The sequence below is a fragment of the Kwoniella bestiolae genome, chromosome 4 (assembly GCF_000512585.2).
Source record: "Kwoniella bestiolae CBS 10118 chromosome 4, complete sequence".
In the NCBI taxonomy this organism is placed as follows: Eukaryota; Fungi; Basidiomycota; class Tremellomycetes; order Tremellales; family Cryptococcaceae; genus Kwoniella; species Kwoniella bestiolae.
This window is the reverse complement of record NC_089244.1, coordinates 1,312,607-1,327,060: the sequence shown is the minus strand read 5'-3', so window position 1 is coordinate 1,327,060 and position 14,454 is coordinate 1,312,607. Positions and strand designations below refer to the sequence as shown.

General features: G+C 46.5%; 6 protein-coding genes across 6 annotated transcripts; 2 read left to right on the top strand and 4 right to left on the bottom strand.

Annotated features, from left to right (window-relative positions):
- Positions 1-368: 368 nt before the first annotated feature.
- Positions 369-2,915, bottom strand: I302_106073 (vacuolar protein 8; the record flags this gene model as incomplete). Its single annotated transcript, XM_019191820.2, has 11 exons — positions 369-761; positions 826-944; positions 1,007-1,129; positions 1,208-1,582; positions 1,648-1,776; positions 1,844-1,966; positions 2,030-2,152; positions 2,221-2,343; positions 2,417-2,653; positions 2,740-2,826; positions 2,894-2,915. 11 exons carry the CDS (start codon positions 2,913-2,915, stop codon positions 369-371), a joined length of 1,854 nt encoding a protein of 617 aa, XP_019046450.2.
- Positions 2,916-3,464: 549 nt separating this feature from the next.
- I302_106072 (uncharacterized protein) lies at positions 3,465-4,533 on the top strand (the record flags this gene model as incomplete). Its single annotated transcript, XM_019191819.1, has 4 exons — positions 3,465-3,489; positions 3,547-3,606; positions 3,671-3,977; positions 4,068-4,533. The coding sequence occupies 4 exons, from the start codon at positions 3,465-3,467 to the stop codon at positions 4,531-4,533; spliced, it is 858 nt and encodes a 285-aa protein (XP_019046449.1).
- A 319-nt stretch (positions 4,534-4,852) lies between these two features.
- On the top strand, positions 4,853-6,905 carry I302_106071 (uncharacterized protein; the record flags this gene model as incomplete). Its single annotated transcript, XM_019191818.1, has 9 exons — positions 4,853-4,866; positions 4,938-5,034; positions 5,122-5,228; positions 5,334-5,466; positions 5,559-5,758; positions 5,841-5,955; positions 6,077-6,178; positions 6,288-6,695; positions 6,810-6,905. The coding sequence occupies 9 exons, from the start codon at positions 4,853-4,855 to the stop codon at positions 6,903-6,905; spliced, it is 1,272 nt and encodes a 423-aa protein (XP_019046448.1).
- Positions 6,906-9,281: 2,376 nt separating this feature from the next.
- Positions 9,282-10,544, bottom strand: I302_106070 (uncharacterized protein; the record flags this gene model as incomplete). The annotated part of the gene is made up of 7 exons (XM_065870192.1): positions 9,282-9,355; positions 9,430-9,504; positions 9,575-9,646; positions 9,713-9,796; positions 9,868-10,050; positions 10,159-10,263; positions 10,349-10,544. The coding sequence occupies 7 exons, from the start codon at positions 10,542-10,544 to the stop codon at positions 9,282-9,284; spliced, it is 789 nt and encodes a 262-aa protein (XP_065726264.1).
- A 502-nt stretch (positions 10,545-11,046) lies between these two features.
- Positions 11,047-12,463, bottom strand: I302_106069 (uncharacterized protein; the record flags this gene model as incomplete). The annotated part of the gene is made up of 8 exons (XM_019191816.2): positions 11,047-11,123; positions 11,187-11,300; positions 11,367-11,438; positions 11,516-11,596; positions 11,658-11,762; positions 11,884-12,030; positions 12,106-12,210; positions 12,292-12,463. The coding sequence occupies 8 exons, from the start codon at positions 12,461-12,463 to the stop codon at positions 11,047-11,049; spliced, it is 873 nt and encodes a 290-aa protein (XP_019046446.2).
- A 541-nt stretch (positions 12,464-13,004) lies between these two features.
- Positions 13,005-14,084, bottom strand: I302_106068 (uncharacterized protein; the record flags this gene model as incomplete). The annotated part of the gene is made up of 6 exons (XM_019191815.1): positions 13,005-13,084; positions 13,140-13,214; positions 13,298-13,393; positions 13,487-13,633; positions 13,722-13,826; positions 13,910-14,084. 6 exons carry the CDS (start codon positions 14,082-14,084, stop codon positions 13,005-13,007), a joined length of 678 nt encoding a protein of 225 aa, XP_019046445.1.
- Between the last annotated feature and the right edge of the window lie 370 nt (positions 14,085-14,454).

The window sequence follows — 14,454 nt, the reverse complement described above, 5'->3', positions numbered from 1 at the left end:
TCTTCTCATTACTACTTGGGTATACACTTGTGGAACAGCAGGAAAATCAAATCAGATTTTCGTCTTGTATTGTTGATATATTGTTTGTATGATATAGCTTGAACTGTATTACAAATACATACACCTGATTACTGTAAATACTTGACTTGACTTGGAAACGAGCGAATTAAGAAAGAAAGAAATCAAAATCGTTACTATCTCGTCCTCGTCCTCGTCCTCGTCCCCCTAGTAGAAGGCGGGAGACATTTTTATGCTGATATAGCTATTGGTATAATCTGATTCGACTATTCACTCGAGTTCCGAAACCGCCTATAAACAACCACAACTGCCCATCTTCCCATATGAACCGCCAGAGATGGATTCCATATCTAATGACCTCCACTCAAGGCCCGATGTACGCTAGCCCTCAACGCAGCATGTTCGCTCCCCAGACTCCCCGCCACTCCTCCCCCAGGCGTGTTCTCCCCCTGATGATGAGTCGAGAAGTGCGATCCATCATTGATATCCCTCGCGCCATCTTCGGTGAGATCCAGAATCCTTCGTGCGAGCGTAGCGATCTCGCCTTCACCCTCACCGTCCAGACCATCATCTTCGTAGTCTTCTTCACCCTCTGATCCCTGGGAGATCTCGTTCATACCTCTACCTCCCCTTGAGGGGGGTGGGGAGGCTGCAAGTTGTCGAATGGAGGACATGAGAATAGGGGAGGATCGGATGTTGTTGGTTAATTGGTCATCCTCTGCTTCGAGAAGCTGGACGATGGTCTATAGATCATGGAGGGTTACTATTCTTTCATGTAAATATAGGATGGAGGAGAAAATCACCCACCCATACAGCGATATGTTGGAAGGTGATATCAGCACTGCTCAAGAATCTAACCAAGTATGCGTGTAATCCTCCATCAGGTTTGTTCCAAACGGCATTGAAGGGTGCGTAGTCTTCGGCAGCTACGAGTACGATGTTAGCTATTACTGTGGGATATCTCAACCCCAATCGCTGCCGAACTAACCTTTCGAAGAGAGGTTACCAAGTGCAGCAGCAGAGTTGCCTTGAACTTCCACGCTTGAGGAGTTGGTGAGGGGAATAAGGACTTCGCAGATACCCATCTCGAGCAATTGAGGTTTAAGATCGTCTAAGCAAATCCAATGAATCAGCTATGAGCATCAAGGGCGTAATTGGTACCTGGAAATTGAGAGAGGTATGCGCTCACCACTCAAAGCCAAAACGGCGACACAAGCAGTCATCTCACTTTGCACAGCCAAAGGAACAGTCAAGACTAATTCCTTGATCCTCTCAACCGCGCCAGCTTCTACGATAGCACCCTTGTTTCTCTCACTCGAAGCAGCCAAGTTTCGCAAAGTCGATATAGCGTGACATTGGACTTCTTCATTCTCATCAAACGATAATAGGTCGATCAAAGGTTGCAAGAAGCCTGAATCGATTATTGGTGATTCGTTGGCTGGGTGGATGGAGACGTTTCGTACACATGCTGCGGCGGATAGAATCAAAGGGAGGTAAGAAGAGTGGAGTAGTCGGAGCAATGGTTTGAGACCATCGAATTTGACGATCTCAAGCTGATATTTTTCTGATAAACAGTAATGCCGTTAGCTTCACAATTTTCCCAATATTTGCCTGGTCCAGCTGACTCACCATCACTGGCGAGGTTTCGAAGCGCCAAAGCAGCTTGACATTGTACTTTCAAGCTCTGACTGTCCATGAGCTGAACGAGGCTTTGCACTAATTTAGGTTCAGACGCAGCCAATCGCTTTCGGTTCGTTCCTGTTATGAACGGATTCATCAGCTTCAATCCCCTGGGCCACTGCAACGCGACGGGAAGCTAACTTACCATCAACAGCGATGTTGCTCAAAGCAGTGGTACAGTAGTATTGTACATCGGTATCAGGTGAGTTGAGCAAGCTGACCAGAACAGGGATAGCACCAGCTGATACAAGCTGTTGTCGGTTCTCGTCTAACAACAGGGAGCTATCAGCAAGAGCTGTATTTGCGCCTCCAGCAGTACATTACAACTCACCTGAATGAGTCATGTTCAACAAAGCACCTGTAGCATTCCTCTGTACTCTCATGTCCTTTGATTTGGCCAATCTAGTCAAAGGGATCAAGGCTCCCGATTTGGCGATTTGAGTTTTGTTCTCGTCTGAACAACGAAGATCCATCAGCTTGACGAGCGAGTGAGACGCGCATATATAGCTCAACTGAACTTACCATGAGTAGCCAAGTTGGTTATGCATCCTACGGCATTGCATTGAACCTCCACGTTCGAAGATAACATCTGTCTGATGAGGGGTTCGAGTCCACCGAGAGAGACGATCAATAGTTTGTTCTCAGCTGCGCAATTCAGAACAGTACGTATTAGCCTCTGCGAGTGGCTGCACTGTATAGGAAGCTAATTTCGCCTTACCATTGACAGCCAAGTTACCCAACGCAGCGCTGGCGGCCCTTTGAACCTCATGATCATGACTGGTCAAAAGGTATAATACAGGATCCAAAGTATCTCTTCCAACTTCTCTAACTTCTTTTTCAGTGATTTCGGCGAATGCTAATGCAGCTGATCTTTGTAAATCGACGTTATCTGAGAATGATAGGGTGGTTAGAGCTGCTAAGGGTGAGCCTGAAAAAAAGTTGGTGGTAGATCGGTCTGAATGGGAATGTCATACACGTTAATCAGCTTTGATCGCGAGCGTGAGGCTGTGGCTCCTCGTGTGGGAGTATAGAGACACTCACTTTCAAGGTATTGCAATAGATCAGCTACTGCCTCCCTCTCATTCTCAAGTAACAATGGCTCATAGTTGTTCTTTCGTCTCGGTCCGCCTGTAACGTAAAGCCATTCATCAGCAATGTATGCATGAGCCATTGTGGGAGATCCGAGACGACTCACAGCAACTGCTGACACCACCCATATTGCTTATATGGTTACCCTTGAGAGATGAAGGACGGAAGAGAGATTACTGAGGGTGGTTGATTGAAATGAACCCTTGCGGCTGGGAAGAGAAGTGAACCGTGACGTCGATGATCGAGTGAGTATAAAGGAGGGTGCGAGTTGGTTTTTGAGTCGTGTTCTAGTCCTGTGTTCCGTTTTGTCCTCTTCCGTCTTCTTATTTTCGCGTCCAAGTGAGACTGTTGAGAGGTAATCTGCGTGGGTGGTGTGGTATTGGAGAGTGGAATGAGTAGTAATGATATAATGATATGCTTACAGCTTGAGCTTGATCATATGTAAATAACCAATTGGTAGCAGCTCGACGTGTATCATCTATCATCATACAACAACAACACAGACACTGACTGGCTAGCGGGATCAAACATCGGACATCTCCGGAATTACCTCATTGTGGCGTACCTCATATCTGAATACTCCGGTTATTGGCCACCCTCTTGACGCGTATTTCGACACAACTTATATTCCTGTTTCATTTTGACATCTACTCATACCAGCATCAATATAGCACATCATGTACGACGGACCCATAAGAGGAGGTAGGTACAGCTATAACCTTGGAACCCGTGAGACCTATAGCTGATTTTTCCCAATAGGAACAAGAGGTGGTCAAGGTGATTTTCGATGGTCTCAGGTAGCGAATGACAAGCATCGAGGTGGGTTCAGCTCCTATCCTCTCATCAGTCTTCCGATACCTTCTGACTACATTGTATACTATAGAGAACTACCTGGGACACACAGTAAACGCCCCAGTAGGCCGATGGCAGAAGAACCAAGATATCCATTGGTACAACCGAGAAGTGAAGGACGACGACCAAGAACGAGCAGCGAGGGAGAAAGCCGAGGAGATCAAGAGGTTGAAACAGCAGGAAGAAGATGCTTTGAACATCGCTTTGGGGATTGCACCGAAGCCGAGGGATGATGAGGATGGTGAGGGGACGGGAGCGAATGATATTCCCGTAGCGAAGAGTGAGAGGGATATGGAGATTGAGAGGTTGGAGAAGGAGGAGAAGAAGAGGGAGAAGGCGTGAGTGAACACTTCTTTGAATAACACCTGTCGATATCCGTTTGAACAACCTAAGCTACGTGTACGCTGATGTTGGTCTTGACGTCTTAGTTTGCGGAAAGAACAACGAGCATTGAAACGTGCAGAGAAGGAAGTGAAGAGGGAGGAGAAAGATCACAAGCGGTCGCACCGAAGACATAGGGATGATGACTCGGATTATGAAAGAGAGAGGGACAGACATAGAAGCTCAAGACATCATGAGGAGCGAGAGAGAGATAGGGAGAGAGGGTATGACAGAGATAGAGACAGGGACAGAGACAGACATAGAAGCGAGAGGGATAGACGGTATGAGGATGACCGAGATAGAAGTAGGGATAGGCGGAGGGATGAGGGAAGATCTCGAGACAAATATGACTCCCGTACGCCCCCTATCAAACGAGAAAGGAATAGGACCAGGTCGATATCGCCCAAGAGAGAAAGATCGCGTACGCCGGAAAGACAAAGGCGGCGAGATGACGCTCGAGACCGGGATGGAGATGTCAAACCCACTAGAGATGATCTGGAAAGAAGGAGGTAGTTCATGAGATTGATCATATTGTATTGTACTTCTATGCATATGCATGTTACTGTAATCTGCTCTGCTTCATCATCTCCAGTTGATGCCTCTGCTTCTGGAAGTCGACGATGGCGAGGTTTACGTAAAACAAAGTTAGTGACGATTTGGGTAAATAAGCGGTGTCTACGTCGTTTGTGTGTATTATTTGTCTCGGGCGTGATCGCTCTCACTCATTCACTCGATTGGACCATTTCTATTTATTATTGTTGTTATTCATATCTTACAATCTACAATCCTACTATCATCTCCATTCACTCATTCAAACGTAGAATCCATCATCATGTCCTGGTTCTCGTGAGTATATTTCAGGTTGGAAGAGGGAACACAAGGCATACTGAGTGGCGTACCTCACCTCACCTTCGCAGATCGCAATCATCAAACTCATCCAAAGATGCTACCAACTTCTATCCCGTCACCTCCTACCTAAGTGGGTTCGGGGAACTCACCTCTGCCGATACGGCTGTGAGTCAACCCCACTTACCCTCACGATGACGGACTAGACTATGTATTTGAGATCCAGTGGCTGATAAGTGTTTTCGTTGGACGTAGTGGGCAAACACCTCCAATAAGGGGTTCCAGACCGAGACTCAAATCTGGTACACAGTCTTGGAAGATGGGACTTGGATTATGGTACAGATCATCTGGTCATATGTTGGGTGAGTATGCCAGTCTGTCATATCTTGTCATTTCGCACCGCATTTCCTCACTTCCATGTTAACATTACTCAAACCGTGTCTAACTAATCTGTTACTGGATTGTAGCATATTCCTCGTACCAGCTACGACCCAAATGACATTCAAAGTGTACAACCCCCGCACCAAGAACTCAACTTGGAGATCCATTAATGCGAGTGGTGCTAAATATGACAAGCAAAATCTCAAGACCGATCAATTTGTGAGTGGACCTAGGCCTCTTACTCTTGAGCAATGATAACAAGAATGAAATGAAACTATCGATTCTAACACCGTCGAATTTGATTCATATAGGAGATCAAACACACCGGTTCACCCACGACAGAAGAGATCTACCATGTCGTCGCAGAATTAGATAAGAACGTTCGTCTAGATATCAAATTCACCAGACCAGCCGACGCACCAGGATTCAAATTTGGTCAGGGGGCTCAAGGTGGTATTTCGACTTTTGGGAAGGACCGAGAGGAGGCGAAGAGGGATGGGTTTGTTGTTCAGTGAGTTTTGACTTTGTCATGAATCGCTGTCGATGATACGGGGCGAAGCCCATGCTGATCAATCGTGCGCAATTGCAATTAGCCGATTCCACCCATTATCATACTCCTCAGGTACCGTCACTATAGATGATAAGCCTTTAGATGTCAAGGGTGACGGGATGTTCGTACATGCTATCCAAGGTATGAGACCTAACTTAGTGAGTCAGCTGTTCCTCTCTACAGCTAGACCACAATGCTGTATCTTTCGCCTTTTTGCACGCTGATCATCGTCTCTGCCTCTCACCGTGACACTCAGCTGACTATGCAATCACCCCGCAGGTCGCGTCTCGATGGAACTTTGCTTTCTTCACTACTACCCCAGGAGCCGATGATCCCAAGTTAGGAGGTGTCAGAGCTGTCCAGATGGAGTTTGAGACTACCGTGAGTCCCTATTGGCTCATTCCCTCGTTTTTTCTGTCTAAAAAAAGTCCATCACCCATACATGCAAAGGAGAGGAAGTGATTGAGCTGACAATTTGATTATCATTCAGGACGACTACGGACCCAAAGGTGCCAAATCCGGCCGAACCAAAGCCAACATCGGTGCCATCTACACAACCAAATATTCCCCCCTCATCGTTACCGGTCAAACACACTTACCCCCCTCCGCAACCGATGTCTACCCCCACGCCACCGATTCCATCTCCTCTGCGACCCATAAATCCCCCATCAAAGATAAAGAGACCGGATACCTCATCCCATCTTCGATCGAATTCGAGTGGTCTGCCAACAAGGTTAAAGGAGAGGGGAAGGTCTCCGCGAAGGTCGTTCAGGATGTTGCTGGAGCGATTGTAGGGCAGGGAGGGTTGATCGAGAAGGTTGATGTGTTGGCGGAGATTCCTTATGTCATTAGGAAGGGGTTGGCAGCTGTTACGGGTACGAAACCTTATATCTACCAGGTGAGTGTTCGTTTTCGAAGAAGGAGTTGTCAATGGAGGAGCAGGATCGAAAAGAAGATAAGGGGATGAGGTTTGAAGAGAAGCGCAAAAGCTAACGAGCTTCAATTTATCTAGTACCACAACCCCGCTACACTGAACGTAGAGATCGACGGCGAAACCGTCCCAGTCAAGGGATACCTGTTCAACGAAGCTTCCTTCGTGTCTGAGTAAGATGGTCTTCCTCGAAGATCACTAACGGCTGTGATGTCGATCTGGAGAATGATATTAGATATCCTACAAAAGCGGATGAGGTGACATGTTTGATCTGAACTCCCCCATTAATATTTATCGCGTTAATACCATAATAATAGTAGTAGTAGCAGTAATCTGATCAATTGGATGTATTTCATGTTCCACTCTTGAATGAAGGATCAACATATATTGCCTGCACAGATGTTCGTGTGATGAATGGCAGACATTCTCAGGACGTAAGATACATGACAAGAAAAGCAGTACGACTAGGGATAAGGTGATCAAACTGTGTCATGGATACTCGGACTGAGAGTGAGCGGCATTGATCTACGAGGTTGGACCGGAATCGCAATCTGCATTACAAAAGGATAACCAACTTAGCGATATCGATACCGGATGGCAGATGAGATACTCAAACGATATCTTCGTAAAATGCACTCACCACCCTGAGGACAAATGATCGGGCAAGCTACGCACGAATGATAAATCAATCAATTACCGACTTCTCATCTAACTGACGGTGAGGGGCAGAAGAACTGTGGAGTGCTTACAACAGGGGTAATTGACTGGACAAATACATTTCGATCTATCTTCAATCGTGTTTATGAGAGGGACCGCTAGAGCCGATGAGGCGAGGAGGAAGAGGAAGAGGGTTGAGAGGTATAATTCGAGGGGGAGCTTCATTGTGATTTTGGAGGTAGGGTACGGTTTATACGGGAAGTAGGAAGTTATATCTATAAGGATTGATCATTTCCTGTTTGAATAGATGTTGATGCCAAACAGTTCGATGACCTAGACCTACAGTACTGTAAGGTCAGCTTCGGTCACTCGGTCAAGAAGGTTTGTCCGCACCGAAGTGCTTTATGTAGCACGTCCCTGCTGGCACGGTACTGCAAACCGATGATGCTTGCGAGCACAAGTAACCAAGAAACAACCTTGCGGAGCTGATGAGCACGCGCCTGAACAGGCTGAGAAAGCTCTGAGCTCAGGCCTAGAGGGCAGATAGCGAGCGGGCTGACGCTGTTCGAGAATAATGTACCGATGGAGATGTGACTAAAGACTGCATGAGCAAGCGGGGTCGGGTCGTACCGTCTCGGACTCTGAACGGATCTGGCACAAAGTTACCTGCATTCTCAACCTCCCATCGGATCGATATACATAGGTATAAAATCAAATGCGTCCCCACGGTCACTCATGAGAGTTTGCACCGAAAACTTCACGTTGAATGACAACTATCAACCCTACTCCTCGGGGCAAGCTGGGTAGCATAATTGAATAATGTATCAGCCATTCCGACCATACTTTTCCACTGAAGCTAACCATAAGTTAAGAAAATGCACTATTAAAGCGAATCACGAAGACACTTCCTCTCTCCTAACTCATAGTAGCAGATAGGTTCACTTCCGTCAGGGCACGTTGGTCCGCAAACTGCCAACACCAGTATTCGGCTCAGCTCGGACCTTGAACCGAACTGGATTTCGATTGTGTTTGGGCAGAGACTTACCACACTCCGGATCATCGATCGGACAATGACATACTTGTCTATCCTCCATCTCGACCATAGGTACCGCGAGGGTGAGAGTGGTAAGAGTCAGAAGAGCTGCGATTATCGTAATACCAAGTTTCATCCTGGATTGATCAGATCGCTGGATAAGTAAGAAAAGAATGAGTGGACGAAGAAGACCGAAGGGGTCGATGACCAACAACACTTTATTTATACATTCATCCATGAAATACTTCGCTCGGTCACCCGGTCGAAAGGTATGTATATGCTAATCGATCCATGTGCTGAGTGGTGCGCTCGTGAGAGGTATGTTCTAAGAATAGAATGAAAGTCTGCGATCGTGTGTGAAGCACATGAATAGCACAAAGGATGTGAGGTGCTGGATGACCAAGATATACGACGAAAGGACGTTCATAAGTCAAAGCGATCAGGCTTGAAAAAGAGGTATTGGGAAAGCTCAAGATAGATTGTATGTGAGGATTTGTATTGAGGTTTCGACGTATCTCCAAATCAATAGTCATTAGTGAATTACTTGCAAGTGTGGAGTTGAGGGAACCAAGGCGTACTGAAATGCCAAACCTCGGAAGGAAAAGGAATCTCTAAAATCCTTTTGGCGGGCTACCACACAGTTACTGAATGAGCTGGATGACCTATTTCCATTTTACCCCACACTAAGGGGAAATATAGTATTGCATAGGTATTACTGTAGAGCATCAGCAAACAAACATCGAAAACTCGTTGATGGTTACAGTAATGTACAGGTGCACGAGACAACAGTAAACCCAAGAACGTTTGTTCAACCTCAACCTCGCCACTTCCATTTAGACTTGCGCTCGCATCGTTTTGTGATGCTATGCGTTGGTAGTGGCGCTGGGCAGCGGGATGGGGTTGGTGTACGTTCGAGGTGGTCTATCACCACATCCGGCTTAAGGTCGTATAGTATTGTACCATCAGCACTTATGATGTCCCTCCCCACATGCCAGTAGGAATGCGACTCACGACAAACAACTGTACCGTTAGGGTAGTCGATACAATACAGCGGACAGATAACAGGCGGTGGCGGACATGGTCGAGCTATGGATGTAGGTAGGGATCAAGTATCAACTGTACCCTGATAGTGACAGGATGAGTATAAGATACTCACGACAAACTATCGTACCGTTCTTGTGGGATACGCAGAGTGGACATATAGGTGGTCTGGGTGGTCTGCATGGCGCTTGTACATACCATTGTGTCAGCTGTACCATAAAATAGACTTCCCATAACACAGTGCTGTACTCACGACATCTCATAATGCTATCCGCATCATTCAGGCAAATTACCTGCTCATCCTCCAAAGGACAATAGATGGTCTCCTCGATACATGCTAAGTAAGTGGCATTGCCGTGAACAAACCTCTCTGAGTATTCCACAAGGTAAAGCGGGTGGATGACTTACGAACACAATACTTGATTCCTCGATAGACGTAACATACCTGCTCCTGATTCGGCGGACATGCTCTCGCGTGAAGTACAGGTGTGGTATTGCCCTTCTCCTCTGGATCTCGCTCCTCAAGCAAGATAGGTGGGTGGATGATTCCACAACATCGTTTAGGTGGTCGAGGTCTTGGTGGACCGCAATCTTGAAAATAAATCACATGTCCAAGATTAGTATCATCTCGGTATCTGAAAGAGAGAAAGGGGCGGGATACATCATACAGTAAAGTGCTGAATCACCGAGACTACTCACCACAATTAGTCTGGTTGAACGGACAATAACAAACCGCCCTAGTCATTTGACTAAGGTCCCTTTCCGAGAAATACACCCTCTTCTCGGGCTCATGGCATCTTTCGACTGCGATATAAAGTATTTTGCCACTCAGCGAGAGTCATCGAGCTACGAGGGGTGGGTTAAAAGGTGTATGAGGTTCGGTACTCACCACAATCCTCCCATTTCGAAGGATCTTCAGGATCGTACGTACAAATACAACTACCTCTAGGGAGGAGGTCGGTATATCTGCTTATCAGGGAGGGAGAATGGGTCTCGTCGAGTGGGATGGCGGTGGCGGTGGCGAGGATGGTAGTTAGGATGAAGCCGAGGAGGAAGAAGAAGAAGTTGAATTCTTGGGGATGCATTGGTGGCGATGAGTTATACGAGATTCGATTGTTCAGACCGAGAGCCAAGCTAGGAGAAGATTAATGCTTTATGTGAAGAAGAAGAAGATCTGGGCATTATAACTTGACATGAACAATTGGGGTTCTGGGTTTAACTACAATTAGAGCTTTGGATAGTCAATTGATCAGATGATACCTGATAACATGATAACATGACTTCGGCCTTCCGTGATCATATGATTGATCGTCGTTACACATCGCTCATCGATATATCTGAAGATCATGTTGTTTCCCATGACGGGCAAGCTTAACACCTCTCGAAGGTGGCATCATCAGATCGATCAAATCAGATCAAATCGTTAGTGTACAACCCCATCTGTGGGGATGCATCACCAGGTTGACTCGTCATCAAATTTATGAAAGCTCAGTAGACTATAATGAAGTAAATTATATAAACCGAGACCTTCCTTATTCCCGACTTCGCCCCAGAACAGACTGATTGAATCCCCAGCATGACCCATATCTACGCAGGAGGGAGAGTGGGTTCCGCTCCAGTGACTTCGATGGGATCAAGAGTAATTGGAATAGGTCCACATCCAGCTGGGAGAAAGGAATATAGTGTGGGGTCAGTGAGCCTCTCGTCCGGCTGAAAAGATATCTTACGGCATTTGTAGGTTCCATCAGGCTCAGCAAGGCAGTATTTTCTGCTCAGAGGGCAAAATGTGATGGTGGGTTTAGGTGGTTCAGTACTGGTGACTGGAGGCCATGGACAGAGAGCTACAGCACGAAACGTCAATGATTTATCACCGGAGTACATAATAAACGAATACGATAGTAACCTACGACAGACGACTGTACCAAAGGTGTTGTACCAGCATTGAGGGCAATTAGGTGGGTGAGGTGGATTACACGGAGCTACAGTACAGGTACACTTCAAGCAATAATCAGTGTCAAGCTATCTCCCGAATGAATCGACCCGAGGAAAAGCTCACGACACCACAAAGCACTGGTCTCCTCAGTATCTCTCTTGGACTCTGCGAGGGGACACAGTGGACAAGGTCGTGGGCAGGGTGCTATGGTAAACACGTCAGCAGCCGGACATCACGATTAGAGAAGGAGTTTTGCTTAACTCACGGCATCTAATCCTTCCCTCCGTGGTAGCCAAGCAGACAATGGCATCGCTCTCGTCAGCTTCGGCTCGCTTGTATTCAGGGCATATCACTCTTATCTCGATACACGCTAGAAGAAGTGACTATCAGTAAGTCTTTCCGCACAAGTGTATCAATTAGAGGAATGTGAAGGAATGGAGATAAGAAGTGTTTTCACCATCAACACAAGAACAATTGTAAACTAAACTTACGGATACATTCGACCTTCCCATCAACGACATGACAAATTTCCCCTTCAGGTGGACATGATCGAGCGTGCAAAGCAGGCATGACGTTGGTCAATGCCTCTCGCTTGTAAGTGGAGGTGCAGCAGTCGGGTGGAGGGATGAGGGGGCAAGCTATCGAAGGACACATCAACAGGCCATGAGTTTACCATACTTGTTGCGTATTGGCTATGTTTACCAGACACTCACGACAGTTCGGCTCATCCTCTGGACAGATACAAACCTGCCTGGTGAGGTGAGTCAAGTCTCTGGTGGAGAGATGGACTCGTTTCTCGTGAGAAGCGCAATTGGCGACTGATTTCAGCATCTCGTCAGCTCATCAAACTCTTTCGAAAGGTGATCCTGAGTATATTGTATCGTGGGGTCAATACTCACCACACCCAAGCCAGCCTTCAGGGATGAGAGGGTCATAAGGACAGACACAGGTGTTTTCTGGAAGCCATGATCGATATTCTACCATTGAAGCATCTTCGGGGAGTGCCAAAGCCAGCGGCAAGATTAAGAAAATCGAGGTAGCGATGAGAGACAGCATATTGGAGGCGAACATAGTTCAGCGAAGATTTCTTAGTCTGGATTCTCCTGAGAGGAAGGATTGTTCAAGGGGAAGAAGAGATGTTTGAGGAGAGAGTACAGCCTACATCGCTACATATGTATATATAGATATACACATCCATAGCAATCACTTTGTCGTGTGACTGTGTTGCAGTAATCTTTCTCATTTGTCGAGATTGTGGCACCTGTTTACATGAATCTTTGAAACTGTGTGTGCTTCTGTCTCTGATCTTGATCTTGATCTCGTACCTGGATCTCGGTCATCCGGTGAGAAGGTGGTTGATTGATGGACGGTCGGTGATGCCAAGATAGGAAGATACATGTACATACTATTCTCTTACACAGCCTTCAACAGTCTAGTCATCTCAGATTGTGCCTACCGTATGTGCATTTATAAACCTAAAAGGAGGATTTGTCGGACAATATATTCATACTTTACATGAGTACCACGTCAATTCGGGAAATACTTTAGATCAAGCAATCACATTATAGGGTACATTCCCCCGAAACTGACCATTCTCACACGATCATCCACCTCACTTGGCAGTAGGAGTAGGTTGAGTGATATCGGTCACTTGTTCAGTGACGGTAGCAGCTTGAGGATAATCGCATGGTGCTGTGTGATTACTGCTTCAATAAAGTAATCCATGGGATGAGGGAGATGAACTCACGACACCATACATCGCTGTTACTCTCATGGAGTGCTCGGAATATCTCTCGCGGACAGCAGCTGGGTTGACAGGGTGCTACGATTCAAGGGGGCCAATCAGTATCCTGACAGCGAGAGTCTACGGTATGTAGATTAGTTAAAATGGTTATTCTTACTCACGGCAGATGTATTTCCCATTCAGTCCCCTGTAGCATATAGCAGAATCACTCTGAGCTCTCTTGTAGACTGGACAGACGATCCTTTCCTCAATACAAGCTAGATCCAGAATGAAAAGACCAGAACGAAAATGCCAAATACACATCAGCAGAGATATCCTGCCAGTGCTTCTTGAATCCAGGTAGTACTTACGAATGCAAACCACCTTCCCTTCCACCTTATGGCAAACCTCCTGACCATCCGGAGGGCAGCTTCTTGGGTGTAAAGCCGAGATGGTGTTATCCACCTCAGGTTCTCGTTTATCAAAGTCGTTCCATGGTCGATGGATGATCGGGCAGTCTACAAAATCCGTCACCCACATCTCATCAGCTCCTTCCTCGATATTCTATAGACTCGCTTGTTTGCAGGTCCAGTAGGCCTCACTCACTGCAATAGGGATCATCATCTTGACAATAACAGACTCTCTTGGTGTGTTCAGTCGAATCCCTTTCGGAGAGGTACATCCGTTTCTCGGCGTCTGAACAGTCGACTTCTACGTAAAACAAAGTGTCATGCACACTGCTTTGAGCTTACGAGAAATGCGTCTGAGAGATGGTATCAAAGTGAAGGACTTACGACATTCCCACGACCCCTCTTGATCATCGGGATCATAAGGGCAAACACAGGTATCTTCCGGTACGATACCGATTGATCTGCTGTCCACACTGGATTTATCGGAGGTGATCGATCCGATAACTATGGCGAAGCATACTTTGAGGATACAAGCTATAAGGCTGAGTTTGACGAGCATGGTGGCTGTCGATGATCTTGTCAGATTGCAGCTGTTGGTGCTGGAAGTGAAAAAGCAAAGGAGTATGAGAATGTCAAGCCAGCCAGTCAAAATTTGGTCCATGAATCTAGCTTCCAACAACCGGGAATGAACAGTAGTACTTAGACCTCTCATTATGATTGAGACGCTATTCGCTTCGTTGAGACCCAGATCTCGGGAATCCCGGCACAACGGTCAATTAAAAGTGACAGACAAGCTTCGAGGCAGAGTATATTTGTGATCTGGGTTTGCTTGCTGTTCCCATCAGTATGTGATGCAATGATCTACCCTGGGAGTACCAACCCTCTGCCAAGACCTGTCTTCGAGATCTCAACCTGTGAGACTTTGCAGC